We start from the raw sequence: 27,692 nt of genomic DNA, 5'->3' as shown, positions 1-27,692 counted from the left end.
TGGGGTGGAGCTCTTCCGCGCTGTGATGTCAGACTTTTTGGTGGAAAAAAAAAGTGGCGGGGAGGAGGTGGGATGGAAGTGGAGGCTGATGAGGGTGATGACGCCTTGGAGCACGGGGGGCAGGTGGCGGGGCGAGAGGAGGGGCTAGAGGCGGATCCGATGCTGTTGCTGAATGCCCATGCCCTGCCATTGGAGCACTTGTTGGAGCTCTTGGCCACGCGCGGCTGTGATCTGGGAGAGTGGGCTCGCGTGAGCGGTGATCCAGGGCGCGACGCCACCACCAAGGCTCGGGCGCTGGACCTTTTCCAAACTCATCTTGCACCGCGTCCGCAACGTGCCCCGCGACGCCGAACGCGTAAAAAGCCTGGCAAGCGTCTGGCGTAAGTGCGCCGCTTTACCTGGCCACCCACTTGATGTTTTGGAAGGTAGTTGATGACCGTCTCCATCGCCCAAATCGGTGTCTCATCGAAATGGTCTGGGTTGCAGCGATGCTTCGGAAAACCTCAGTCAACTCTCGCTGAGCGAGAGTGTGTTGGCTGGTCCACCAAGAACACCACAAGCTGCTAAGCGAAGCAAGGTAGGTGCCCCTACATTGCTGTACATCAACCAACACCGTCTCCCTCATGCATTCCTCTTGTCTTCCCCATTGCCACAGATTGATCAGCCGCAACAGCGTGATCCCAAGGGAGCTATGGGTTTTATTCCGACACGCACACACGATAGCCAGGGACGACCAATTGTGCCCATTTCCTGGCCTTGATAACCCCATGACCGCCGTGGTCCTTGTTCTTCAACAACGCTGTCTCTCTTCCGCCATCCCTATATTCCTTCCTCTCTCTCTCCTCTCTCTCTCTCCTCTCTCTCTCTCCTCTCTCTCTCTCCTCTCTCTCTCTCCCCGATTGATTCTTGGTCATGGTTGGCTGTAAGACGGAGGCCGCCTGAATAGGCGGCCAAGTTGCCACTCCACAACAACACGTTGAAATATAGAGCTGGGGCATGTTTTATGATTATCAACATAATATGAAGCACACATGGATGCCCTTCGACTCATTCTTCAAGGTGGATTGTTGCTTCATGAATATGCTCACACAGACAGGCATCGCAAGCTCCAGGACGCCGTTGAGCCCACAACCCCCGAAACGGGGGAAATCACTCGAGGAAGGAGCAGAAACCACTCACCCACACGCACAAAACCTACACCAAGGATAGAAAACACTGGAACAGAATGACAAGGAGAGGGAAACAAAACGTCAAAACAACTTAAGCCATGTAGTCAAGAAGAGGGTCGCGCATCTCCTCCATGATGGACATGGGCTTGCGGTCCTGCAGCTTGAATATGCTCTCAATGACCGAGATCTCAGTGCTGGTGGTATCCAGGCCGCAGAAAGCGGCCCAGTCGTTCACGACCATGCCGCCACCCACAACATCACTACCATAGTTGACGGTACCGGCAACAAGCGGAATCTGGAGCAGAGAGGACAGCTCATCTTGGTCTTGAATAGAAGTGTGAGGGTGAACCTGGTAAGGGAGATGGAAGCAAAGGAACCAACAAGGGTTTGAGTCGGAAGCATTCAATGTACGCACACACGCACCGCCAGGTCGAACGTCGCATCTATGATCAACCGAAAAGAAGAAACGAAACCCATCCGTAACCAGACTCACCAGACCGCCATTGTTGGAGAGAGCGCAGTAGCTGCCGACAAGAACATGGTTTGCCACGGTTTGACGGAACACCTCAACGTTGAGTGTGTCCATGATAATCTCCTCCGTTTCACGATCCAGATCAGGGTGCACCAGGGCCACGTGATCGTTACAGGCAATCACATTGCCCAGAGCCGACAGACGCTCCTCCACGCGCTGGACCTGCACATTCAAGTCGCAAAGCAGGCAGCACCGTTTCATGTTATCAAGGCTGGCAATGGCACATCCTCAATGGCACATCCTCAATGGCACATCCTCGAGCGATGGGAGAAGGGGACAAGATAGGCAACGGGGCAGTCGAACGAGGCCCACGCCAACCTTGACTGCATCGGGAAGGGCATTGCGGATGTGCTGCATCTCTTGGTCGGTGGTGGTGTTGGGCAGCAAAAGGCCGTGACGATTGCCCGCCGTCAGGCGGCCGATAACGCGAGTTCCGGCCACGGTGCAGTGAATGACGGGCACAACCTCGCCGACCTCGCTCTCGAAAATGCTGTGCAGATCATGGGCAAAAGTAGTGCGCATACATGAGCGACAAAGAAACGACACCCCGTCAACTTCAGTTCAGATGCATGCCCACGACCCAGCCACGAACCTGTAAAAGTTCTCGGAACCGCCGAGCGCAGTGAGGCAGTACGAGTTGGTGAGCTTGGCAAAGACACCAATCTCGTTGCTGCCCTCGAATTGAGCACGGACAGCCATGATTCCTGGTCGAGGAGCAAGCACCAAAACTATGCAGGCAAAAGCCAACGTCAAGAACAGCTGGTCAGAAAAGTGCGACAAGAATGAGGTGCGTACACGCGGCCCGGGGTAGTCCAACTTGACGTGTGGTCGCTCGTACCCCCACACACTCACCACGCCTGAAACCCCACGGGTATGTACTACGACGACCGTCTGTCGCTTTGCCAAGTCAAGAACCAAAAGGTGCTGGCACGAATGCGCGCGGAGCAACAACGCCAACCAGAAACACAAGAGGCGACGTCCGAAACCGAAAAACAAATGACCGCGCACAGCAGCACAGTCTGACCGCGTGCGTTTTCTTTATGCCTTGCAGTCACACACACACACACGCTCTCTCTCTCTCTCTCGCTCTCTCTTTATGTCTTCTCTACCAATGCTCTCTCTCTCTCTCTCTCTCTCTCTCTTTCTCTCTCTCTCTCTCTCTCTCTCTCTCTCTCTCTCTCTCTCTCTTCTCTCTCTCTCTTCTCTCTCTCTTTTCTCTCTCATTGCAACGTGGGTTGATGTCATCATCTAAATTAAGCTGATGAACTACGTCTAATTTTGCTCGTTATGCAAACAGCCGCCAACCGGTTATGCCATTGTCAGACAATTTCAACAAAACTCCCCAAGGCCTTGACGGGAGCACTCGCGCTCCCTGGCCGCTCATCGCTCAGCTACTCCCGCCTCCTCTGTTGGCTGAGGTTGACATTTCCCACATCACAGACCAAGAACCACCGATATGAGCAGCAAGAAGGATGTGCCGTGCCGGTACTTCCAGCAAGGGTCAGATCTCGAACCTCATCGCGCTGCTTGCTTGGGCGCTGGCTCGCATGCTGACGTTCATTCGTCGCCCGTGCGTGCAGCCAATGTCGATTCGGCAGTGATTGCGAATTTTCCCATGACAAGAAGTCCCGAAATGCCGTGAGCGTTTGCAAGTACTATCTCCAGGTCCGTTACTCGTCCCTTCGACCTGAACCAAGGCCGGTTCACACACGTGCACCTGCTGGCTCAAGACTAGAATTGCTCCCCCTCCAGAATGAATGACATTCCGCCTGGTGCTTGCCCCCCCGCAGGGACATTGCTCCTATGGCGACAAGTGTCGCTACGATCATGTCAAACCCCAGCGCACGACGGCTCAGCCCGCCCGGCCCAAAGTAGCGCTTCTGCAGCGACCAGCTGCAGCGGCAGTTGCACAGGTCGCCAATCGGTACGGGCCAAGCCCGCCCTTCAAACCGCTCGGGTTTGGCAGCCTTGAAGACTGATTTTTTTTTTTTTCGATTCTCTATGAATGTCACAGCCCACATTCACAACCGCTCAGTTCCACAACAGCCAACAAGCCACCAGAGAGCCGACCCCAAGTCAAGGTCAGCCGGAGCAACACTGGTGGCCCGTGCTTTCTTGTTTGTCGGAAGCATGCTCACTTCTCCTTGTGCATTCGCATGTCTTCCATAACCCTCAGCGAATCATCTTGCCCTCGAAAAAGGAGGCATACGAGACAAAACTTCACGAGAAATGGCTAGCTGCCCCAGAATTCGTACCAGCCACCCACCCTGCTACCGCCGGTGGGTTTTTTCGAAGCTGTGTCCATCCATGTATGTGGTCCGCTGTCATCTTTTTCGCTAACCCATGTTTGTGGCAGTGTCCTTTGCACACGCTGCGCGTGGCTCTCAACCCGCTCAAAGCAGCGGCAGCCCGGATGACGAAGAAGACAATGAGGTTTGGCATCTCTTGGCCAGCTTGCATCGACAAACTCGTGCCTTTTCGATTTACACATCTGAAGGCATGTGTAACCCGCTCGAGCTGACCCCACTTTGTTGCTTTGGCATTTAGAATACGCCCCTTTGCCCCATGGCCATGGCCCTTGGCATATGCCCGGATGACGATTGTATTCATTTGCATGGACTCGTCTGCCCCGCTTGTGGTCGCGCACATCTGCATCCTTACGCACCTGAAGAACACGATGCTCAAACCAATGCCTGTTACGAACAGCTGGCCCGCGAGCATGAGGTAGGCCCTGCTGCATCACTCGAACAGCTGCAGCTCTACTTCACACGCACCATCTCTTTGCAGTCTGCCTTGTTCGACCTCATGAACGGCGGCCTTTGTACTTGCAGCAACAAGACGTAGAGGAGCGGAGCAAGGCGATTGACTGCTGCATCTGCATGGAACCAGTCTTGGAAAAGCCCACGGCCTCACAGAGGCGGTATGCTGACCACATGCTCTACGTGTACCACCGCAGACCTGCCTCGTTTCACACACACACACACACACACACACACACACACACACACACACACACACACACGCGCGCGCGCGCGCGCGCGCTTCGCCCCGATGCTCACACCGCTTTTTCTTCGTCGCATGTGCAGGTTTGGGATTTTGCCAAACTGCGACCACGCCTTTTGCCTTCAATGCCTGCGTGAATGGCGTGCCAAGCACGAACAGGGGAGCGCTGTCCGCTCCTGCCCCATTTGTCGAACTATCTCCTATTTTGTCGTCCCCTCCAGGTACGACACGATGACCACGTTGACCACTCAGCTGCATGGCGACAGTGTCACGTGTTGAACCTGCTTCTTTCATAGTGTGTGGGTCTTTTCACCAGAGGAAAAAGCAGCTGTCATCGCCGGATACAAGTAGGTCGCAGCCTCTAGGAAACATGATGCTTTGAACCCGCTTTTGCACTGCGCTCTCTGTGCGCATGCACTTACACCATTCACGCCCATATGGATCCCTCTAATTCTTCAAAACTTGCAGGAGCAAAATGTCGGCTATTGACTGCATGCACTTCCAGATGGGCGCTGGCTCGTGCCCCTTTGGCAACTCTTGCTTCTACCGCCACCGCTATCGGGTTCGTCTCGCTTGGTCAGCTTCGCTGATCCAGTCCTGTCTGCCAATGCGGTTGCGACATGGCTCTTGCTTTGTGTGAATCATCGCGATTTCTATTTTCGGAGTCATTTTTCGACCTTTTTTTCTTGTTTTTCCCACTGTTTTTCTTGGTTTTGCTGTTGAGGTGATGGATGCCTTTGACTTTTCGTGATTGCTTGGCAGGATGGGACGGCAGCATTTATTCCAAAACCGCGCTATCAAGAAAACGCCGACGGCGAGGCACGACGTGCTCAGGTCTGTTTAGTTTTTGTGTTTTACGATAGCGCGGACTTGGCTTTTGCATTGGTAGGCTTAAATGAGTCATTTCGATCCATTGCAATTTAGGCAACCAACCTCTGGGACTTTTTCGCAGTTCGCGAAGAAGCCTCGGCTGCAGCACAAGCTCCGCCCGCTTCCGCAGAGCAACCTTTGTATGACGCTTCCAAGCCTGAGTAGAATCAAGCGGGGCTACGGTGCTAGGGACGCTGAGCTGGGATCCGTTTGAGGCTGTCATTTTCGCTTGTGTGACTACTAATTAACTTTCAAATGCACGACCTACAGTCATACAGTTGCCAAATGTTGATCACCCCAGTGAGAGGCAAGACTGGTCTTCAGCCCACACGCTCAAGGGGGATAGGGGAAGTGAGCCTCTGCTTTGATCAAACCCGCCAAAAACGAAGGACGCATGTCATTGTTTTCAATTTCATGCTGAAATAAAATGTTTCAAGGCGACAACTGGAATACCAACAAACAAATACAAAAAAAAACCAACCAAGCCAGACATGAACTGAACGGTCGAATCTTGGGGCGTGCACTATGGAGCAGACACACTTGCCGAGAGGAGCCTACCGATGAGCAAGCTTTGCCGCTGCATGGACGTTGAGGGTGCCCCAAACGTTCAAAAGACAGCAGTCTCTCCCGAGTCAAAGGACGCCAAGCGAACATTGGGCATGTGCACACATCAAAAAGCCGACTCTTCCGACTTTGGGTAGAATTCTGATCTATCATGCTCCAACAGGCTGGGTTCTAATTGTCAGACTTGGGTTGACCCACATGCCACTGCTGCATGGGATCCTTGGGGTCGCACTTGGCCAGGTGGAGCGCAAAGGGCGAGTTGGCCGTCTGCTCGCGGCGCACCTCGACGCAAAAATCGCCAGTGGCGTCGCCAAAGAGACCCGTGGTCCGATCCCACTTCCAAGCTTGGTTGCCGCCGGTCTGGTGGCACGGCCAGATTCCAACGCTGCCGTCCCCGTTGCCTCGGTCCAGGCAATTGTCAAAGTCCATCGCCGCCACACGAACATCGCCAGCCTTGGAGAGGACAAACTCTTGGGTGCCATGCGAGTGGTGGCAGGGGTACACGCCAATCTTAGCGCCTTGGTGAGAGGCACCGAGAGTGTCAAAGCATGCGTTGGTCTGTGGGTTCCTAATCTCGCCGCTGGCTTCGATCGATTCCTCATCATTGGGGACAAACATTTCAGGATAGACATTTTTGAGGAACCACTTGAACGGCTTGCATTGAAACTTGCGACGAATCTCCTGCATGGCAGAGAGATCGCCCAGGTCCATGCCGCGGGGGAGCGGTGGCATGACGCGCTGAACCACCTCCTTGTATTCGTCCATCCAGACTTCAGCAGCACGCAGCTTGTTCTTGACAATGACGTGCCCAGGAACGGTGTAGACTTGACCTTTCCAGTAAGCGCCGGTGCGAAAGACGTGGCCCACGCGTGAGCATGGAATGCATTCCAGGGTGCCACCGCACTGCCAAATGCGAAAGCTAATTTCCAGCTCCTCGCCACCATACAGCTTCATGCCGGGATCGTAGCCACCCAAGTCGAAAAAGTACTTTCGGTCCATGGAAAAAAGGCCACCCGCCATGATAGGGGATGGCATGGGTTCGACGCGGGTGCGTCGGCGCGAGCCAATCGACTTTTGTCCCATACCCCAGGAGAAGCCAAGAATGTCCAGGCCACCGCGCATGTAGTTGAACGAATCAGGGTCGATCGAGTCAATGATGGGCATGACGACGTGCTTCCGGTCCTCGTTGATGCGGGCCATCATGGGCTCAAGCCAGCCTTTGCTGACCTCAATATGAGCATCAAGGAAGGTGATGGTATCGCCCGTAGCAACTTCAGCGCCATAACTGCGGGCGTCCATGAGGCCCGAGCGCTCGCTCTTGCGCACGAGCTTGGTCTTGGGCAGGAGCTTGATGTAATCCTCAAAGTCCTTCTTGAGATAATCGGCATCAGAGCCGTCATCTACAAGGATAATCTCATGAAGAAGGTGCTCCGGGGTACGATCCAGCACGCCATGGATGCTGCGGTAAAGCGGGGAAAGGGGCTCGTTGTAGAACACAAAGATGACGCTGGTGGTCGGAAGGTTGTGGGGATACTCAATCTCCTTGCAGCGCTTGTCTCGATGATCAGGCACGGGGCGGTCCAAGGGCAGGGAGTCACTGCGCTTGAGGTTAAAGCAGTGCTGGGTGTGGGCCTCGCGTTTCATCTCAAGGGTTTCCTCCGACAACGACACATAGGGGCGCAACTCGAAACCGGGTTTGCGTGGGTTGATCATACCAATCATATCACCATGCATGCGATCTTCTGTTACTTCACCGCGCGTGCTCTCGTGGCTCTGCACGATGATGGGGTGAGGCACTTGCGGCTGCACACCCTTCGATTTGGCTTTGGCTGGTTGTGCTGCGTCGCGGCGTTCGACGTTGCCCGCTGCGCCATGGTCACCCGAAAGGGGGGCATCACTCGACGGGGTGCCCACGAGGCGCGGGTAGAGCAGGTAGCCGCCAAAGGCCAGGGCGATGACCACATAGATCAGCCGTTCTGTCGTGCGCCGCCGCATGATGCTTGGTGTCAAGACCCTGTGAATGCAGGGCGGAGCAGAGATCGGCATCGCAGGAGCAGGGTGAGCGAACCCGACATGCCACGCATGCGGTTGGTGTCATTCCCTTGCGTGCACGACGCGATTGATGGTCCGACACTACCACCATCAACACCAGCAGCCATTCACACACTGCGCACTATCGACCATCGTTCCCTTTTCCCTTTTATCATGCATTCAACCACGACACTCCTCACTGCCGTTTCCCCATCTCGCGCTCCATCGCCTCTCACCTCGCAACGGCTCGCGCACAAGAAACAGTGAGAGACTCTGTGTGTGTGTGTGTGTGTGTGTGTGTGTGTGTGTGTGTGGTGTGTGTGTGTTTCCTTTTCTCACCTGTTTAACAGAAAAACAGCTTGCAAGCAAAACTTTGAATCCTGTTGTGGCCCTCTTTTTTATTTCTCTGACGTTTCCTCTCATTTATCCCTCTCTCTCTTTGAGAAGACAACTCAGCGCTGTATGTGTCTCTCTCTCGCTTTGTCTGTCTCTCTGTCTTGGAGAGAGAGAGTGTGTGATGTTTTGTTTGCTTGTCATTGAACGGTGCGAAGTCGTGATCGTGGCAGTGGCAGTGGCGAGTGCTGGTGCTGGTGCTCTTGGAAGGCGCTGTTGATGGGGGGGGAAAGACCAGAGGGTGGCGCGCAAGCCAGTGGGAAATCCTTTGGGAATGTTGTGTTTCGCTCGACATCGGCGCCGAATATATGAGTGATCGTTTGTAATCACTCACTATAATGGGGGGCTCGGCGCTCTCTGCCTGCGCATCGCCTGGTCTACTCTGGCAGGGAGTTTTCGGGCCAACAGTAGCTCTGCATCATGTCACACCAGACCGGTATCCAAGGTATGCTACATTCTGACTCTTCTTTGACGTGACACGACAACAACAAAAGTGAAAAACACCAGCGGCCTCCTTGTTGGTCCCCATTCTTCTCCATGCGCATACATCCCGCCTCGCCGGCTTCCGTCCACAGGCTCGGACGAGCTGACTGCAGCCTTTGCCAAGCTGTACAACAGTGATGACACTCGCATGCTCTTGATTCTCATCGAGAACGGTATGGTCTGAAGTCATGGCACGGCGCTCGTTCAGCCTTGGCCCAAAATCTGCGGTCAGGGCTTGTCTCATTCCCGAACAACAACGCTCGCAGAGGAAATGGTGCTGTCCAAGACGTTTCCCACCCAGGGCAGCGAAGCCGAAGACTGGGACAACTGCGTGCTTGCCGTGAGTTCAGGCCAACCAGGGACCGCCCTTGTCCATCAACAGTTCACCCTCACAGCATCGGTCTCGATCATGAGCAGACGGCAGACGAAAAGGAGCCGTGCTACATGATTTTTCGCCTCGACTCAAGAAATGCGTCAGGTATGCACGTTCCTTTGGCCGCTAGCAACTCATTGTAGCACTTTGGCGTCGAATCAAGCCTCAAACCCTACTCCACGGCACCATCTGAGACTAGGTTATGAGTTTGTATTGATTGCTTGGTCTCCTGACTTTGCGCACATCAAGAAGAAGATGCTGTACGCCGCCACGCGTGCCACCCTCAAGCAGACCTTTGGCATGCTGCACCTCAAGGCCGAGCTCTTTGGCACCGTCACGGATGACATTAGCTACGCTGGCTACCAACGCCACCTTGTCAGCGAAGCCGCACCCCCACCGCTCACTGAAGAGGAATACGAAAAGGCTGAGATTCGCAAGGCCGAGGTACCATTTGCACGCAAACACATGCCTAAGTCCACTCTGCTCGCTTTCCGTTCTTCACTCTCATGTACCCCCACCCCCTTCTTTTTGTCCCTTGCCATGTGTGTTTTGGCCCTTAACAATAGACGGGCGTTGAGATTGGTGCGAGCACCAAACACCAAATTGCCACGGGCGTGGCTTTTCCCGTTGAATCCAAGGCCATGAGTGCGGTACGCTCCTCACAACGCCAGATTGTGCCATGCAACCAACGCTTGCGCGCGTCATGCAGCCACCTCATGCATCACCACACAATTTGTGCTGGCCACTTGTTTGATAGCTCAAGGATTTGAAGGCGGGCAAGATCACCTACGTGCAAATGGTTTGTCAAGGCAACCCCTGCTCAAGGGCAACACAAGCTCACAAGCTCACAAGCTCACACCTTCACATTCATGCATACCTTCCCATTTTCAAGACGGCTGTGGCTCACACAAAGCTGATGCTTGTATTCTATCATTTGCACCCTGCTTACAACAGAGCCTAGATCTGAGCAAGGAAGAAATTCTGTTGGCCGAGTCAGGCTCGTACCACGTCGACAAGATTCAATCACTTGTGTCAGACGATGAGCCCCGCTATCACGTCTTCAACTTCAAGCACAATCACGAAGGTGACACGATTGAATCGACCGTCTTCATTTATTCGTGCCCCGGCTTCAAGTGCTCCGTCAAGCAGCGCATGATGTACAGCACTTGCAAGAGTCCTCTCATCGACGTCGTTGAAGACGAGATCAAATTGGAGCTGGCCAAGAAGGTCAGTTTCATCCTGTGGCCCGTCCATGCATTCTCGCAACCCCGCCCATGCTCTGGCCCGAACACGACGCCTCATCGTTCATCGCGTCGTCCATAGCTCGAGATTGGCGAGTCTGCAGAGTTGACCCAAGAGTTTCTCTACGACCAAGTATGGTTTTGCAACGTGATGACTCCCCTGCCCGCACACAACTCGCAAGAGCCACCCATGCCACATTTTGCGCTTGTCTTGCCTCTGGCCTTGGGCTCACATTGCCGTTTGCCTTGCTATCTCCAACCCATTTTTTTTCGACCACGCAAACGCGTGTTTCAAAAAAAAAAAAAAAAATCGGAATATACGCATTAATCAACGCCATTTGCGTGTAGCTGCATCCCGCCAAAACGGTCTTCAAGCAAAAGTTTTCACGGCCGTCGCGTCCCGGAAAGGGCGGTCGGCGCATGGTCCGCGGTGGTCAAGAGTCATAGACCATTAGCAATACGCCTTACTAGGTTCTCTTGACTGAGACCAGGTATTTGCCCGTGTGTTGTCTTGCCCAGCACGCGTGCGTGCTCTTGTCTCTTCTCTTTTGTACATGTGGGTGACGCACAGGAGTGACACAACATTTTCTTCCGTGTGGACTGGCTTCTCTTGACTCTTCTTTTTTAAAATTCAACTCGAGCACAGCCCAATGACCAGACCAGATTAGATCAGGCATATTAAAAACTTTTGCTTGCGCCATTTACCTCAAATCCCGTTTGCTTCACTCGCCAGGCCTTGATCCCAGACCCGTGATCAGCCCACCAGCAATTCAGTCTTGAGGCCGCACAGCCACTGGCCGTTGGTCAGCGGAACATGATAGCCATCGGGTGTGCGCTGCACGAGGTGTGCATGAACGTCACCAGGTGACTCGGTGTAGCGCAAACCCTTTCCGCTGGGATCTTGTTGGAAGACATAGGTGCAACGCTTTCGTCGCAACCACGCGGTCAATAGACGCTTGTCTGTAAGCTTCATGTTGATAATGGCGCTATGATCGGCCAGCAAGTCATTGCTGACCATACGGGCATTGCTGCCCTGCCGCAGCGCCAGTTGCAAAAAAAAGAGGTCATCCTCGTCCTTGTCATGCGTGAGAAAGGCTCTTCTTGCCTTGACCATCTCGAAGAGCATGTCCTTGATAGGCTTGGGCGCGAATCGCGCCAAGTGGTGGCGGCCCACGAAAAAGACAGGTGTGCCTTGCTCCTAAACGGGAGAGCAAGCAGCGTTTAGCATGTACAGAGGCAAAAGGAATGGTTCCCTGCACATTTGTGCCAAGAAGAAAACATGATTTTACATCTCTAACCTTGTAATATCTCAAGCACGCCTCGATCTGCGGGTATCGAGCGCCTTTTTGCACATAGCGAGTCCCAGAAATATGGTGCAGTGCCACGTTGAGGCCATCAATGATGACAGCATCTTCATATTTGGGGATGTTAGCCAGGAACTCGGCAAAGTTCTTGATGGTGCCTGGCTTGGGATTGGATGCCTCGAGCATGGCCCACGTTGCCTGTATGAGCGCTTGAAGCTCCGATTCTACATGCCACGAGTTTGGCGTGAGCGTGAGAAATGAATGAAAGCGACACGTGCATGGAACTGAGTGTGTGTGTGTGTGTGTGTGTGAGAGAGAGAGAGAGAGAGAGAGAGAGAGAGAGAGAGAGAGAGAGAGAGAGAGAGAGAGAGAGAGAGAGAGAGAGAGAGAGAGAGAGAGAGAGAGAGAGAGAGAGAGAGAGAGAGAGAGAAGTGAGTGTGAGTGAGTGTGAGTGTGTGCGTGAGTGTGAGTGTGTGCGTGAGTGTGTGAGTGAGTGTGTGAGCGAGTGTGTGAGTGTGTGTGTTATGCGACCTTGCGAGTTGACTGCCAAGTGTCACGCGCACAGCCTGTACCGGATATCTCAGCTTCCTCTAGCTTGGTTTCACAAGCTGGGCAGACGCCATGCTCGGGCACAGCTGTTTCTGTAATGTCCATGGGCTCGAGCAGAGCCAGTGCATGCAGTAAAGCTTGGCCACACTCGGGTGACAAAACTGGCATGTGAGGCCGGGCGAGGCACGCAATAATGATGAGGACCAGACCCGGGGAGGACACACGGAACAAAGAGCGCTCACTCGTACCAGTGTATTCTTGCCGAAGCCAAGCTACAAGCTTGTCCAACACAGTTCGGGCTCGCGGCAACGGCCCCATGTTGGATGCATCCATTGCTGACAGGATCTGAGCCAAAGCCGCATTGGTATTTTCATGGCCCACTAAACCCTATGCGAAATCGTATGGCAAAGAGGTACGAATCCAGCGAGAGGGGAATGAGCTCAGGCAAGAGAACAACTATGCCTGCACAGCGGACGACCACTGGGGTCATGCAAATTGAAATGCGAAACACCAAGCTGACCAACCATGTCTTGAATGCCGTTGATACGGAAGCTATCAAAGAGAATCTCGAGAGCATCCAGCGGTTTGTTGGTCTGCTCCAGAGTGAACTTGCTTAGCTGACCAGGCGGAGAAACATCGGTAAGCCCTCAGCAACGTGTGAGTGTGGTTCTGCTGGACTCCGTGAAGCAGGGGACTGCGTTTGATTGGAGTCAGCCCTGCACAGTCATACCGTGACAAAGACACGCTGTTGTGCGAGCTGAGGCTTTGTGCACACAAACTCTAAGATCTGCCCAAGCACGGGTCATGGCCATCAGTGCTCGAGGCGCGTATGCGGGAGAGGTCTCAACTCGTCTAGGGAGAGCATCAGGTCAGGCGGTATTGAATGTGAACTCACTTCGCGCATTAGCTCGGGGTGGCCAGCCTGCAGGCAGCCCGACATAAGACTGTAGAGCTCGGCATCGTAGAGCGGCGCTCCGTGCTCAAGCTTGTCTATACATAGCTCGAGCGCTTGGTCAACGCGACCGGTTTGGCAAAGGGCATGGCACAAGGGTGAAGTCAACTTGTGGGGCCGTGCGGGTAGGGTGCAAAAGGTGGCGTAGCAACTCTGGACGGCCTCCGGGTCCGTGCTTTGGACGGCCTCAACCACACGCTGCTGCAGCTCTAAGAAGGGCTGCTTGAACACATGCACGTAGGTGTGACCCTGGTCGCGCCGCTCAGTTGGAAGCTCGGAGCTGGAATGTTCCTCAATCTTGCGCCGTGCCTGTCGGCCGAGGGGCGGAAGCTCGTGGCACATCTGAATGACATGGCGCACGGCGTTGCGCGGCTCAAGCACGGGCGCATCATGAAGGCATGCCCTCTGTGTGCCAACCCACCATCGTCGTGTGACAGATCGAGAAGACCTGGAGACTGACATCAACGCTGCCACTCTTCCCGCAAATACATGCCGACTGTGGCGCCACATCGCTGCCACCTAGCCCTGTGTCTCCTCGCCAGGCGCATTCAATGGCTGGCCACGGTGGGGGAGAGGCAAAGAAAAAAAAAAAAAATCTCTCTCTCTCTCTCTCTATCTTTCTCTTGTTGGAAAACTGCTTTTGACAAATCCGCGAAACACCGGCCTCGTGGTCACACACACACACACGCACGCACACACACACACACACACACACACACACTCTCTCTCTCTCTCTCTCTCTCTCTCTCTTTGGGTGTCACCGCCATTCAGCCAGCGTTGCTCGACTTTATCACAGGTGCACAGGTGAGCACCGTGGGGGAGTGTCGTTGGGTTCTTTGCTTGATGTGGCTGGGCAGTTCGTTGGCAAGGCTAGCTCATCACGACATCTCCACTCGCTTTTAGCATGTCGGTGGCCTTGTACAACACAGCCGGTCACATTGTGGACCGAGTGCTGGCTTGCCGGGGCTCGGCCAAATCCCTATGCTTGGCCTCCAAATACGACCGCAAGAAAGCTCTCTTTGCCCTGGTTTGCGAAACCCTCAAATGTACGTGCAGCTCCCAGGCCTGATTGAATGCTATGCCTTGATTGACCACCCTCATTTTGCTTGGTGTGCGGCTAGATTCCGAGATCCTCCTGCCTCTAGCGCGTGACCTTCAAGGTGGGCCCAGATGAATCCCCGGATGCGTCTCGTCATCCATGGAATTCTAATAGCCTTTCCACTCAATCAATTCTGCTTTGAAGGTACTCTTGGAGATCAGTGGACGCAAGGCACGCTGCTTTGCCTTGTCCACGATGCCTGTATCAAGGGACGTCTCCGTTGCGGCGGAAAGATCAAGTTTATTTTGCGTGAGCACAAGGTATGCCATCAGCCCACTTGCTTCAGAGCAGACCCCCAGGTTCGGTCGTGGCGTTCATCTCAAAGCCTTCCTCCGCCGTGCGTTGTCCCTCAGCCAGCCTTGGATCAGCATTTAAGTCGGATCCTGGCGGAACGTGGCGTCAAGAAAATCCAAGACCTTGTTCCCTCCGAAAGCCTTGCTGGTATGATGCTCAACCGATCCCATGCCGTGTGGTTGTCCATCATGCGTACGCAAGCATTTCACCTCACTAAAGCCGTACGACCACTTATGCAACTCAGAGCGGCAGCTACGCTTCCTTCGCGTAAATACACTGCGCGCCCAAACAGCTGACGTCGTGCGCGACCTTGAGACCGAGGGCTGGCAACGGCTGAGCGCCAGCACGCATGTCGAACTGTTTCGTCTCCAAGGCCGACAGTTTGCCTGTGACCCAGACATTCCTGACCTCCTCGCCTTCCCCGCCAAGGTACATGGGCAGCCGGACACGCTCGCTTCGTCCCAATCGAGTGCCCTCTCCACCTGTGCCGTCTGGCCTCCCCGCCCATGTATGTCGACCATGGTTGAATTTGCGTGCCCAATAGACCGACCTGCATGACCATCCCCTCTACTTGACGGGTCGCCTCATTTTTCAGGACAAGGTTTGAGCGCGCAGCTGGCCCTGCTTCTTCTCAGTCTTACATGTTCAACTCACCACGTGCCTTCTTGGGGTTGATGCGACTATAGGCCTCATGCATGCCGGCATATGCCCTCAACCCTGCCCCAGGCGCATTGTGCATTGATGCCTGTGCAGCCCCTGGCAATAAAACCTCGCATTTGGCTGCTCTCGTCGGGCCCAAGGCAACCATTATTGGCTGCGACCAGGATGCACGTCGCCTGCAGAGTAAGCCTTGCTCAGTCTTTGCCACGACCAATTCTCTTCACGAGGCGACATACTTACAGCCTCACATCCACGCTCGCCCCATCTCTAGCCATGCAAAAGCTCATGACTAAGGCAGGGGCAGACCGCGTTCAGTGCCGGCACACCAATTTTCTTGAGCTTAATCCTTTAGATGATCAGTTGGCTCGCACTTCGTTCATTTTATGTGATCCTTCGGTAAGCCCGACCACCGATTGTGCGTCGCACTGGTGTCATCTTGAGATGGCATTATTTCACCGAAATTCTATCATTAGTGCTCGGGCTCGGGCATCATCAGCAGCGAGCGCCTGGCACAGAATGCTGCCAGCTCCAGCACAGAGGCGGATCGCTTGGGCAAGCTGGTAACTTAATCGTTGAAGCCGCATGCCGCAATGCTTGCTGTGTCACTCTGCCGATGCATTCTGGGTGTTGTTCTTGCGTTCTTCTGCGGCGCCTCCAGCTAATTCACCCGACTTGTGATTGTCCGTTATAGGCTCAGTTCCAAGAGCAGATTGTTAACCACGCCCTCAGTTTTCCCCACGTATCTCGCGTGTCCTACTCAACGTGCAGCGTTCACAGGGTATGCAGCTCGCCTGTGGCTTGATACCGTCCAAGTCTCAGCTCTGGGTTCAGCACGTCGACGGAGCAGGCAGGGCACACGCACCGCTGGCTCATGCATCATCCGTCGCAACGCATCCATCTCGCACAGGAGGAAAACGAGGACGTGGTACTGCGGGTTCTTCAGGCAAATCCTGGCGTGGCCCTCGTGCCCATTCTTCCGACGTGGTCGCGTCGCGGAATCCATCCAGATTTTGATGGTGCGTCCCTTCAATATGCATGGTTGGCTTCCATGTTGGTTCCGCTTATATGGCAGTTGGCCCTCTCACTTGAGTCATATTGTTCTTTGCAGCCACCGCAACGGTTCGCGCTGATCCAGAGCAAGATCGAATGACTGGGTTTTTCGTGGCCGTGTTTCAGAAAGGCTCGTCTGCTTCTGATTCCATGCCCACCTTGCCGTCGCAGACAGTCATGCCTGTGAAAACAGAGTCGACTGCGACTGAATCGGGACCATCACCCGCCTCAGTCGTGCATGATAAAGTTCGCACTCAACGACAGCCTCGCTCAGTTCAGAGCATCCCACGAGCCAGCAAGCCCATTGCCGCCCGTCGCACAAAGCGCAAAGGCCGCCAAGGCCAACACTCCTTGCAGAGCGTGACTCGCACATAGGCTCGAAGATGAAGGAATCGGCCGAGCTGAGCTTGCACATCAACAAAACTTTGTGACAAATCGCGTCAATTGACATGTGAGAAATGAATAGCAGAGCGGCATCGAGAGTCTGTCAACGATGAAGAGTTTGGTGATGTCAAGACATCACGCGAGGATTGCAGATCAAGACCCAGCCACATCCACAAAGAAAGAAAAAAATCTAAAACGAAAAAAAAAAAGGAATCTGAAACAACAAAAAAATTAAAAGTAATCAATCAGCTCGTGCTTAGGCTTTGGGCGAAGCGCGGCGCAACTTCATGATGTGCCCAACTCGGAAACCAAGGCGCTGCAGTTCCTCATCTGGCAAGGAAACGAGAATTTCGACTTCGTCGATACCGTTGGCGATGAGTGTGTCTGCATAGCTTTCTAGCTTGAGAGATTGAAGTAGCTCTTGCAGGTCAGAGGGCAAGTTTGTCATTTGCGCCGAAGCCTTGCTAGGTACGATTGGCGCCGGTGTGGGTTCGGCAATGGCAGCAGACGAGGCTTTCTTATTCATGGCTTCTACGACTTGTCCCATGTGCTGTTCAAAGAGCTCCGGCCTGAACAAGTCCCAATAAAAGTCACCGGCTAGCATCTGTTGAAACACCAAAGCAGACCACGGGCAAATACGTGAAGAGCGGCGACACAACAGGAAGTGTCATTTCGCCCCAGCCGTAACTTTGACAGGCAATCTCAGGAAATCAGCTCTTGCGCGCCAGCTTACCAGCCCCGTGGCATCGGACAGAGGCACGTTCTCAGCTCGACACGGAAAGACGTGACGCTTCAGCTCCATCGCGCGCATCAACTCTTTTTGACAATTGGCAGAGTTCTAGAGTGCACGAGAGATGAGTCAATGGTGCAGTCACATCACAGCTGCACGCGTTCGCCAGCTGGAAGTTGGCATACCTCGTATGCTCGCGATGTTAGACAAAGAACAACGTCACACTCTTTCAGTGCTTGGGCCATGCCTTGATAAATGTTGCCTGTGATACACACGTGCACGGAGTTTTGTAAGGCATTTTGGTTGCGTCACCTAGGCCAGTCGAGCCGGGCCTTCCCGTTCACAAGCGCAAGCCTAGCCTAACCTGAGCTGGGCATGTGATCCTTGTCTAGCCAGTATGGAATCTTGTGCTCCTCAAAATAATCACGAATTTTGAGGGCAAGCTGCATGTCGTTGTCAGCCCAGGTGTGACTGATCATGACCTTGAACGTGAAACGCGATCTGGGGTCTGGTTTGAAAACGGCGGGGCCTATATCAATCGTGAAGCTTGCTTCCACATCCGCGAGCGTGCGCAGGAGATAGAAGCGAAAAGCGTCCATGTGCAACGAGTATTCTTCAGGGGTTAGCCGTTCAGCCAGTTGGTCGTTGCGCAACGAGGCCCCGACCACACGCGCCGCATAACTTCCTGATTGCTCGCGCATCTTGGCCTATGCACACAGCGGCCCCAAACTCCATATCAGCCATTAAGATTGACAATAACACCTCTCCGCTGCTGGGTTTGCTATCTTCTGTCACGCGCATGATCTCCCGTTCTCCCGTTGGCCGCCCTTTTCCTCCTTCACCATTCTAGGACAAGACTTGTGGCAGAACCACCAAGCGCGAAGCCAATCAAAAGTCGTACCTGAACATCTTTATTGTTGTGCTCGGCGTTGAGCGAAGTCTCACAACGCTCGGCGCGTTGACGAATGTCGTTGGACTGCCCGGTTCTCTCGTTGCTATCATCAACCATGCCACTAATCCACTGACGACCCATGCTGACCAAGGATTCGGCCCGAGCCTGCTTCTCGTACTCCTCCTTTGTCACCTCCCCAGGCACAAAGGCTTTGAGTTTGGTCAGAATTTCCGGCGTAAACTCGTTGCGCAGTTCGTTGTGTTGCGAGCACTTGAGCAGTGCGAGTGCTGTAATAAGCTGAAACTGGGCCTCCTCGCGCTGCCATGAGAAGGCCGTGCCCATTTCGACCAGTCGCCCAACAAGTTGAACCACAAGGCTTGGGCCGCCGTCAAGGCCCACCAACATGTCTGCAATGACTTCTGAGGAATTGAGGCAATTGACGAGCAAAAGTGTGAGTGCTCGGCGTGAGCCTGCAGATGAGGCATTGAGCTCACGCACAAGCGGTTTGACACCCCCCAGCTTGATGAAGGTCTGCAGTCGATCGCGGTTCCGATCGACCACAAAGGCCAATGCCGAGGCCACGCGACTCTGTACCTCTGGCTTGCCGGAGCGCAAGTCGTCAATCAGAACGGGTAGACCATCGTTCAGAAAGATGGACTCGCAATGCTCGGCCGAGTTACGGGCCAGCTCGGACAAAATTTCAAGTGCATTGAGGCGCAAGGACGGGAGGTGGTAAAAGTCACGCCGAAGAATATTGAGCAAGGCCGGTACGGGTCGCGTTCGAAAAATGGCGCTGGACACCATGGTGTCCCGCGAGCGTGTGGCCACTGCGGCATAAACCTCGGACAGGAGGTTCAGCAACACATCGAGATCCACCAGTTGGCGATTCCAAAACTTGACGTTGAGGGTGTCGGCGTCTGACTGAGTCGCCGTACCACGACGGATAAAATTGATGATCTCGGCCACATGGTCCGACGTTTCGCAGATGTTATGAGCAATACGGTCGGTGGGTGAGGTGCTGATAAGGCGGTAGATGGCAAAGAGGAGCAGACACACGTCAATCTCGAGTTCTGTCTTTTCGGCATCCTCACCGCGTTCACGTAGTAGCATGCGCACCGTCGCACCCATCAGTGTACGGCTGACGAGACCCAAATAGTCGAGAATCTTGTATGCGTTGGTCTTGCCCACGGAGAGGCCGCTCACCGTATCGTGGGTGCCATCTACGGGGACGTCCACAACGGCACCATCCCAAAGCCGAGATGCCGGGCGAGCAGCCGTCCCCACGTGCTCCATGAGTTGCACCAGCACCAAGATGACCCAGTAAGACTTTTCTGTGCGAGCAGAGGCGGACAAGTTCTGGGTGGAATCAATGTCCTCGACCAAGTTGAGGAAAGTCATCTTGTGAATGTCCGTGGCCAGCTCCGTGGCAGCCTGCGGCACATGGACACACCAATACAAGGCCTGAAGGGCCACGCGAGGATCTGAGGTACGCTTCTTCTCCAGGCTTTGACAGATGACGCGGACGAAGGACTTGGCAAAGAGCGTGGCAATAACATCATCGGTGGAATCTGCTGCAATCGTGTGCTGCGCCAGGACTTTGAGGGGCTCCATGATCCAGATCATCGGGGCCGGGTCCTTCAAGTCAAGATAGCACTCAAGGATTCGCGTCATCTCCCTCGGAAAGGTGGCACATATGTGGCGCGCGACCACGGGGTTGCCCAGAATAAAGGTTAAAAACTCAAAAGGTCCGAGACGCTGCGGGGCAAGCAGTGCAGCGTGGCTCTCGCCGTCTTGATGAAGGAGTGCATCTGCTGCTCGCGCGCACAACCGCGCACACATGGGGGCCAGGTGCGTCGTGATAAAGTCGTCCTGGGTCGTGAGGGTGGGTACGTTGTGGGCCGTGTACCCATGCAGCAAGAAGAAGAAATGTTTTGTATCCTCCACAGGGATCTGGTCTAGGCGACGCTCAAAAATGTCAATGAGCTCGCCGAGTTTGAGTCGATGGTTGGTGCTACGAGCAGCACTGGTGGCCACCGCGTGGTGGGACATGAGTGCCGCACAGATAACCATTAGTTTGAGCCGAGCGCCTTGTGCATTTGCCTTGCCAATCATGGATTCGCGGTGGGACTGGCCCTGCTCGTAACAGTTGATAAGGATTGTCAAGGCCGGAAGCAAAAGGGCCGTGCAAGTGGAGACCAGGGTTGCGTGCCGCTGTGGTGAGAGGCTGGTATGCTTCTCTGCGGGGAGCGGCTCAATGAGGGTTTTCAGATACAAGTAAATCCAAGGACTGTCCAGCAACGCAGTGCGACTGGGGTCGTTGAGTCGCTTCCCCTGACAAGCCTTTAGGTCCGGAACGGGCACGATCCACAAGGCCAGAGACCGGAGGACGTGGAGAAAGTCGAGACAAATATCTGCACCCTTGATATCAGCAGCGCAGGGCCCGTCACAGACGAGCAAAAGGCGCCGCAGATCGTCGTCCTTGCAGAGCATGGCTGCCACAGCCGGGAGCTCAGCCAGATCAGCAAGGGTACGAATGACATCGGATATGAGGTCAACAGCCTTGCCAACAAAGGCTTGCGTGGGCAGCTCGCAGCAGAGCGCCACCAAGGCGGGCAGGATCTCATCCTGTAAGTAGTCGGCAATAGCCGTATCCTCATCGGCATGCGCGGCCACGGCAGGAAGCAGGCGCAAGGCATTCTTGGCATCCTCGGTGCTCATGAACGAAACTTTGCGATCCGTGCGCAAGAGACGGATGACATTAGTCAGCTCGGCCAGGCCCGGGCCGCAGAGAGCTCGAGCAAGAGGCAAATAACCGCACAGGGCGCAACAAATGAGCAGACCATTGTGAGGGCAGGCTCGAATGATGGCGTCTGTCTTGGATTCGAGGCAATGGTAGACGAGGCTCATCAGCGGGATCATAATGTCCTGGGTGTAGATGGCATCCATTTGTCGCTGTTCCTCTGGTGTAGCCTGATCGCGGTGGCGCAAAACCTGCAGGAGGATATCGGTCATGCGGGTGACCACGATGGGGGAAAGTGGGAGGTCGGCATTTTTAGCGTGCAGCTGCTGCACGAGGAGTTTGAGGGGGTTGGATGGCGCCAAACAAACGGCGATGGCATTGCGACTGTGCTTGAGTAGCTCCAGAACGAAGCCAAGATAATGATCAAGGATGTGTACCAGAGTCGGGCAACTGAGGGTGGGTGCACCCTTGTCATCGAAGCCAGTGTGGTCGATTCGGACCAGTGCCTCGACGAGCGGGACGATGGCACGAGCTTGGAAGTGTTCCCGAATGAGTTCACGGGACCGCTCCTCGCGGTTGCGCTGTGCCTCAGTCAGACCACGGCGGTTGGTAATTTCTTGTGAGGCAATGGCGTGATTGAAGATGCGTTTGAGAAGGTCGAGATGTTTCCGTGCGCCCTCATGCTGTTTGGCGCTACCAGCCGCCTGCAGGGTGTTCAGGGTGCGAAGCACATCGTAGTGCCCGTGCGCCAAGAGCGAGGCAGCACAATTCACATCACCAACGCAGGCAAGGAGGATGTTGAAGACGGCGTCAAGTTCACCGTGAAAGATGGTGCGGGGCTCAGCTGCACTTTGATAGTATAGGTTCAAGGCAGCTGGCGCAAGCTTTTCTTGAAGGTAGAGGCTGACGGTTTCTTGAACGTCGTCGAGAAGCACTGTCTCAGTTTGACCGGGGACCGGAGGGTCGTCGCGAAGGGTTGCAAGCTGGCGAGCGAGATCAGCCAGTCGACCAGCCAAATCTGGGATATTGATCCAATTGGCCAGATCACTGGAGGATTTATGGCTGGCCATGGGCTCGGCCAGGAGATTGAGGAGATCATGGAAACCGGGCTTGCATTCAAGACAGATGAACTTGGCGTGAACCTGGTCCATCTTCAAGAACACGCTTTGAATGAGGTGGATGATGCCGGAGAAATGGACGTAGATGCCATCGAAGTCGTCATGTAAGGCTTGGAACAGTCCTGACACGGCCCCCTGAAAGAGGAGCGGAATCGCGCGCTTCAGATCGGACAAATCGGCGGCTCGGGCCAGGGAGGTGAAGGCCTCAGTCTGCGGGATGGTCCCGCAGACATACTCCATGGGCGGCTCATCACCTTGGCTGGCGGTGTTGTTCACGAGATAGAGGATGCCACGGTTCTCAACGGTCAGGTTGACTGCCTTGCGATTGCGGGCGGAAGTGAAGTCTGAGATCTTTTTGCTGGTTGGGAAGTCATGCTGCAGCCACTCCTATGGGCGGATGAGGAAACTCGTCGATGAACAGACCGGCATATGTACGCACAGGCCGGGAACGATTCAGGGTGTTTGCTGCCTACCTCGCCAGCGTCGGTCTCCCGGGCAAGGAGAGCGCAGTGACCAATGAGATTGTACTTGTTTTTGGTCACCTCGACAGGTAGCTTGGAGCCTTTCTCCTTCTTGGTCACGTAGGTGTGCAAAACGCCACCCGAATAGGAGGCACTAATACAATATTGGCGCTGGCGCCACAGGTGCAGGCGGGAGTTGCCTCGCTTGCAAAAGTATCCCCGGGCAATCTCAAACTATCACAGGCAGCAAGGCGTCGCACGTCAAGAGGCCTTGCGGCAAGTGCATGACGTTCGCATTCGATAGAGGTATGTGTGCCCACTCACCAAGTTTTGACGACTTAGCTTCTCCCGCCACTGCTGAGCGTCGTCTTTGCCGTGATCCGACTTGAAGTAGTACGTTCGCTTCACTGTGACGAGCTTGAAATACTCGGGCCCCTTGAAGCGCGGATCCTCAGTGATGGGTTCGACTCGAGCATCGGGACCAAGATGAATGATGCCCTTTTGGCGCCGCTTGGTGTCGTCTCGGTAGTACACCAGGCGCTCAGGCATGCCGTCCTCCAATTCAAAGTAGCGCACACGCCAGGCTGCGTCGTTGGCAAGCAAAAGCACCTGAGCGTGATCCGGCCGAGCAGAGCCTGTTGTGTGAAGGTCAAGATGGCAGCTGTCAGGGGTACAAACCAGGATTTTCAATCTCCTTCAAGGGCTTGGATATGTCGCCAAGTTTTTTCAGGTATCCTGTTGTGGGTCAGGTGCAAAACGCCGTTGAGAAGCGGCCGTGGACATGCGCAGGGGTGCTAGCTAGGCCCGGAGCCCTCACCCGTCAGAACGACGTCGCGCTCCATGTCACGGAGAAAATTCTGGCGCTCGTTGAGCAAGCCCTCCGCATCGTCTTCCCACAGCATGGTGCTCGCCGAGCTGACCGTGCTGAGGGAGCTGTGCTGACTGCCATCGTCATCATCGCCCTCGGGTTTGCTGTTTTGAAGGCGCTTGCTCAGGTTGGTGTGCCGACTCAGCTTGGTTTGAGCACCATAGGGAGCCTCACTCAGCTCAACGCCGGTCTCAATCGAGGCCGCAGCCAAGCTTGCCTCCTGTTCAGCCATGTCCCCGGTACGATGGGCTCTGTGCACCACAAAACCTGAGGCATGCAAGCACCATAGCACGACTGAGCCAGTTGGACACGATCCCAAACACTGTTCGACCGATTCGAATCACTGCAGCTTGACACTTTAGACTGTGAGATCCCAGCTCAGGTGCGGCCTCAGATCACCGAGATCCAGCCTCAGATCACCGGGATCCTGCCTCAGAGCACTGGGATCCAGATCCAGCCTCAGATCCGCAAGAAGAACAAGCAAGCGAGTCAAAGGCACGATTCGTACCCCTTAAACGGAGAATCTGTGTCACACACACAAACTGGTTAAAGAAGGGGGATGAGGTGGACTTTTTTTTCTTTCATCTCTCTCTTTCCTTTCTCTTTTTTTTTTTCCCTTATGCGCTTTCGTGATAGGGAGTGAGGGAAAGTGGATTGAGAGTCAACGGCTGGCCCGTCAGATTTAGGTGACGCATAGACTTGAGCCTAGGCTTGGCTTGGTGCAATTGGGTTGGCGGCAAGACACCCAGAGCAATGGGTTCATTTGCAAAGGCAGGAGCGAACGTTGAATGGAAGAAGGTCAAAAGGCAAGTGGGTCAGGCTTGGTCGGGTTGGGCTGACACAAGGGTTTCTTCGAGCTCGAAAAGCTCTTGGGAGCTGGGGCTGTACCTGGCCCATCATCCTGGGGTCGAGCCACGTCCTCGGCCAAGTCTGGGGGCAAGTGCAGCTTCTGTGTGTGGCACATCCCAACCGGAGTACCGTGAAAATTGTGATCAAACAAGCGCAAGGAGGGGTAGCGGAGAGGACGTAGCGGCGGTGCGACAGAGGCGCACACGCACCTCGATGAGCATTGCCTTGCGCTTGAGCTTGAAGGCCAGATCAAAGGTTTCCAGTGCAGGGTACGTCAGGGCCGTACCGCGCATCATCTTGCGCACTCGGAAAAAACCTGTTCAAATGGCCGACGCCAAGATGAAGTTGGCCAATCGTCGCCCAATACCACCACATGAGCCCGGCTGTGGTAGGTAGCGTTTGGCCCAGGCGAACTCATGTGAGACGCACCATGATAGTCGGAGAGACTGGGATCGCCCTCGTTCGGGGTGCCGCTGAAGCTTTCCAGGGCAAAGGCGGCATCAACAAAGCCTCGCCACGCGGCCAAGGTGCTGGGGGATGGGGCTTGATTGGCTGGAACAGCCAGCAAGACCACGAGGTTCAGCTCCTGCGCCATTCCTGCCAAGGCATGAACAAGCGCCGGCAGTGCCCAGAGCGGATGAAACAGGAGTTGACGCCAAGCCATGAAGGGGAGCGGAATTGGACAAGATGGGTATTCGGAATGACGGCAAGATGCAAACAAACCAACCGCGAAGTGCAAACAGAAATTGATACAGCGCCAGCTCACGCTTGGCCTGCCCGATCACAGAGGAGAAACGGGGATGGTAGAGTTGGGGTTAGAACCGAGAAGTCGAGGCAGAGCAAGCCCAAGTGGGGTGAGGCAAACAAAGTGGGAGACATTGCCCTAAGAAATAAAAAAATTGGAGAACTCTTTTTAAAAAAAAACAAAAACGCACGCGTGGGGCAAAGGTTCACACCTCGGCCTCGGCCTCCTGCCACACAAGTGAGCCAAAGTCGTGCAAAAGTACACGGTAAACGGGCCGCTCTTCCCCCTATTGATGTGACATAAAAGTTGACCTTGCGTGAGCAATGGGGACAATGACAAGGAGAAGGAGGCGTTAGGGTCGTGTCTGTCTGTTGGGTGACAGATGGGGCGTACCACTGGAGCGGATTCTGCTGGAATGGCCTCGCGAATGGCGGAGAGCAGGGCCGCAAATCGGGTGCTGTATTATCACAGTCATATCAAAGTCGAATCAGGTGAGCAAGGTTGATATCAACAGCAGTGGTGAGAATAAAGGTGGACACGCGACACGTGAGTGCCAGTGGATGGCAGCCATGACTGGAGCCGCTGACCTGGCGTCGGGTAGGGTCAGCAAGGGGTAGGCGTCGATGGGGTGCAAGAAGCCGGCTTCACGGTCCTCGCGCGCCATCGGTTTACCCAGATCGAAAGTATGACAGTATTTGTCCTTGCTGCCAGCGCCCAATAGCGACTAATGTGGTGGGTATGACTTTGTGAGACAATGGCAGCTGCAGAACGTCACGTATGGGGGGGGTTGCAGATCGTACTTGAACCTTGGGGAGGGATTGATAGCGGAATGCAATCTTCATGTCATGGGGGGCACCAGTACCAGCCCCAGCTGCCTCGCCGACAGTGGGCTCCTCGGCATCGTCAAGCTCGCGAACGTCAAGCTCGTTGGCAAACCGCACCCCCGCTGCAGCTGCTGGTGGGGGCGTGGTAAGAAAGCTGTGGCATGGGAAGCGCAAAAGAAGGGCTGCATGCAAGCAGTCATTCGCCCACGTCAATGCTTGATTTGAGTAATATCAACGAACCTGGTGCGGGAGCGGCCGGGCCGGGGTCTGTCGTGGGTTGTGTTGGAAATGCGCGGTGCTGGGACACGATCAGCGGCAGATCCTAACACGCGGGCGCCCAGAAGGAAGGAGGAGGCGTCGGTGACACAAGGAGGCGAGAAACGACGCAAGGCTTGAGAAGTGTGGAATTGGCGGCCCACTAAAGGGGGTCGCGGGACCCTCAATATGATGTTGTCAAGGGTTTGAGCCGCACCTTTAGAAAAGCTTCGGGCTCATCGTCCGTGTGGACGCTCACGAGGTGGTGTCCACTCGCCACAGCCTCGGCAGTAAAATACTTGAGCATGCTGCGAGCAAAAGCCTTTGTGTTGTCTTGCTCTGTTTACAAGCCACACGGCATTTGGACGGAGGTGGGGAGGTGAGCTGTGGGCTACAGCACGAACAGTACGAACAGCACGAACAGTACGAACAGCACGAGCAGCACGGGCAGCACGGGCAGCACGAACAGCACGAGCAGCAAGAGCATCAGGCCAATTTGGTTGTGTTGTATGGTTTGCATGGGGCAGGTACCGTACCAATCATGGTGAGTGAGCCCAAGGGCAGGCCACCGTCTAAACAAAGCAAAGGTTGGAGGGCGGGTAAGCCACGGAGGCGTGTCTAGGCAATGCAACGACAGGGGCGCCGGCCTCACCAAGGAGATAGTCGAAGGAGGCGATGCCCGTCGACACGCGTGGATCGGCATGCGTCTTGCTCGGCCGTGTCGCGCGATAGCGCGCCACAGTGGCGCGCTTGCCACGCTTGACAAACCCCGACGCCATTTGTTCGCTATCCAAATACGCAGTAGAGAACCTCACAATATTCTGCGCGCCCTAGGGCATCTGCAGCCCGATTCGTTTGCCAATATGACGTGACCACCCGCCGACACCGAGCGCCGCCACCGCGCGCGCGCTCTCTCTCTCTCTCTTAAAAAATAAAAAAAGCTTTTGCATGCAGCAACCTTTTGCTGACATTTCCTCCGCCAGCGTTCCAACTGCTTGCAAGAGGGAACATTTGTATGCATTCCACATGGATTAATATCGTTCCAATTCTTTGAAAATTTCGGGTTATTTTCTTACATTCTTGTGAGGGGCGCTGTCGTCCCAATGACACTTGGTAAATGAGGCTGTACTTGTTCCTCTCGCTCGTGCGCCCCCTTTCTCTGTCTGGCAACAACATCTCCACCAAGTGCAACATAAACTCAAGGTGTATTTAAAAGTAAAACGTTAAGCGAGTTTAGTAAGATCTACACAAACTAATCG

The 27,692-nt window shown here is 54.7% G+C and overlaps 7 protein-coding genes across 7 annotated transcripts; 4 read left to right on the top strand and 3 right to left on the bottom strand.

Moving 5' to 3' along the window:
• Positions 1-159: 159 nt before the first annotated feature.
• MONBRDRAFT_23975 (uncharacterized protein) lies at positions 160-926 on the top strand (the record flags this gene model as incomplete). Its single annotated transcript, XM_001744311.1, has 4 exons — positions 160-380; positions 487-577; positions 656-695; positions 724-926. 4 exons carry the CDS (start codon positions 160-162, stop codon positions 924-926), a joined length of 555 nt encoding a protein of 184 aa, XP_001744363.1.
• Positions 927-1,048: 122 nt separating this feature from the next.
• Positions 1,049-2,683, bottom strand: MONBRDRAFT_20305 (uncharacterized protein). The gene is made up of 5 exons (XM_001744120.1): positions 2,554-2,683; positions 2,294-2,429; positions 2,020-2,191; positions 1,663-1,863; positions 1,049-1,518 (listed from the first exon to the last, which is right to left on the bottom strand). Exons 2-5 carry the CDS (start codon positions 2,398-2,400, stop codon positions 1,261-1,263), a joined length of 738 nt encoding a protein of 245 aa, XP_001744172.1. The 5' UTR covers positions 2,401-2,429; positions 2,554-2,683; the 3' UTR covers positions 1,049-1,260.
• Positions 2,684-4,257: 1,574 nt separating this feature from the next.
• MONBRDRAFT_15555 (uncharacterized protein) lies at positions 4,258-5,344 on the top strand (the record flags this gene model as incomplete). Its single annotated transcript, XM_001744310.1, has 5 exons — positions 4,258-4,425; positions 4,533-4,621; positions 4,788-4,925; positions 5,001-5,051; positions 5,173-5,344. Coding segments are annotated over 5 exons (618 nt in total), but the record flags the coding sequence as incomplete, so codon positions are not given.
• Positions 5,345-6,309: 965 nt separating this feature from the next.
• Positions 6,310-8,133, bottom strand: MONBRDRAFT_23972 (uncharacterized protein; the record flags this gene model as incomplete). The annotated part of the gene is made up of 1 exon (XM_001744119.1): positions 6,310-8,133. The coding sequence occupies one exon, from the start codon at positions 8,131-8,133 to the stop codon at positions 6,310-6,312; it is 1,824 nt and encodes a 607-aa protein (XP_001744171.1).
• A 471-nt stretch (positions 8,134-8,604) lies between these two features.
• Positions 8,605-12,773, top strand: MONBRDRAFT_31730 (uncharacterized protein). Its single transcript, XM_001744309.1, has 14 exons — positions 8,605-8,629; positions 8,952-9,007; positions 9,138-9,218; positions 9,312-9,385; positions 9,463-9,523; positions 9,618-9,862; positions 9,985-10,068; positions 10,176-10,217; positions 10,373-10,645; positions 10,742-10,792; positions 11,008-11,857; positions 11,958-12,187; positions 12,536-12,673; positions 12,761-12,773. The coding sequence occupies exons 2-11, from the start codon at positions 8,983-8,985 to the stop codon at positions 11,104-11,106; spliced, it is 1,035 nt and encodes a 344-aa protein (XP_001744361.1). The 5' UTR covers positions 8,605-8,629; positions 8,952-8,982; the 3' UTR covers positions 11,107-11,857; positions 11,958-12,187; positions 12,536-12,673; positions 12,761-12,773.
• A 1,394-nt stretch (positions 12,774-14,167) lies between these two features.
• On the top strand, positions 14,168-15,464 carry MONBRDRAFT_31729 (uncharacterized protein; the record flags this gene model as incomplete). Its single annotated transcript, XM_001744308.1, has 7 exons — positions 14,168-14,268; positions 14,368-14,510; positions 14,586-14,624; positions 14,708-14,823; positions 14,917-15,004; positions 15,102-15,286; positions 15,402-15,464. The coding sequence occupies exons 2-7, from the start codon at positions 14,369-14,371 to the stop codon at positions 15,462-15,464; spliced, it is 633 nt and encodes a 210-aa protein (XP_001744360.1). The 5' UTR covers positions 14,168-14,268; position 14,368.
• Positions 15,465-17,207: 1,743 nt separating this feature from the next.
• Positions 17,208-27,212, bottom strand: MONBRDRAFT_23968 (uncharacterized protein; the record flags this gene model as incomplete). The annotated part of the gene is made up of 21 exons (XM_001744118.1): positions 17,208-17,555; positions 17,685-17,789; positions 17,867-17,943; positions 18,046-18,388; positions 18,583-22,818; positions 22,905-23,126; positions 23,217-23,527; positions 23,571-23,627; positions 23,710-24,027; positions 24,649-24,709; positions 24,819-24,925; positions 25,039-25,206; positions 25,337-25,382; positions 25,566-25,640; positions 25,748-25,811; positions 25,942-26,078; positions 26,155-26,360; positions 26,419-26,500; positions 26,651-26,772; positions 26,970-27,005; positions 27,086-27,212. The coding sequence occupies 21 exons, from the start codon at positions 27,210-27,212 to the stop codon at positions 17,208-17,210; spliced, it is 7,248 nt and encodes a 2,415-aa protein (XP_001744170.1).
• Between the last annotated feature and the right edge of the window lie 480 nt (positions 27,213-27,692).

This window comes from Monosiga brevicollis, genomic scaffold (genome assembly GCF_000002865.3).
Source record: "Monosiga brevicollis MX1 MONBRscaffold_5 genomic scaffold, whole genome shotgun sequence".
In the NCBI taxonomy this organism is placed as follows: Eukaryota; class Choanoflagellata; order Craspedida; family Salpingoecidae; genus Monosiga; species Monosiga brevicollis.
Note: the sequence above shows the minus strand (reverse complement) of the source record. Positions and strands in the feature narration are given on the sequence as shown.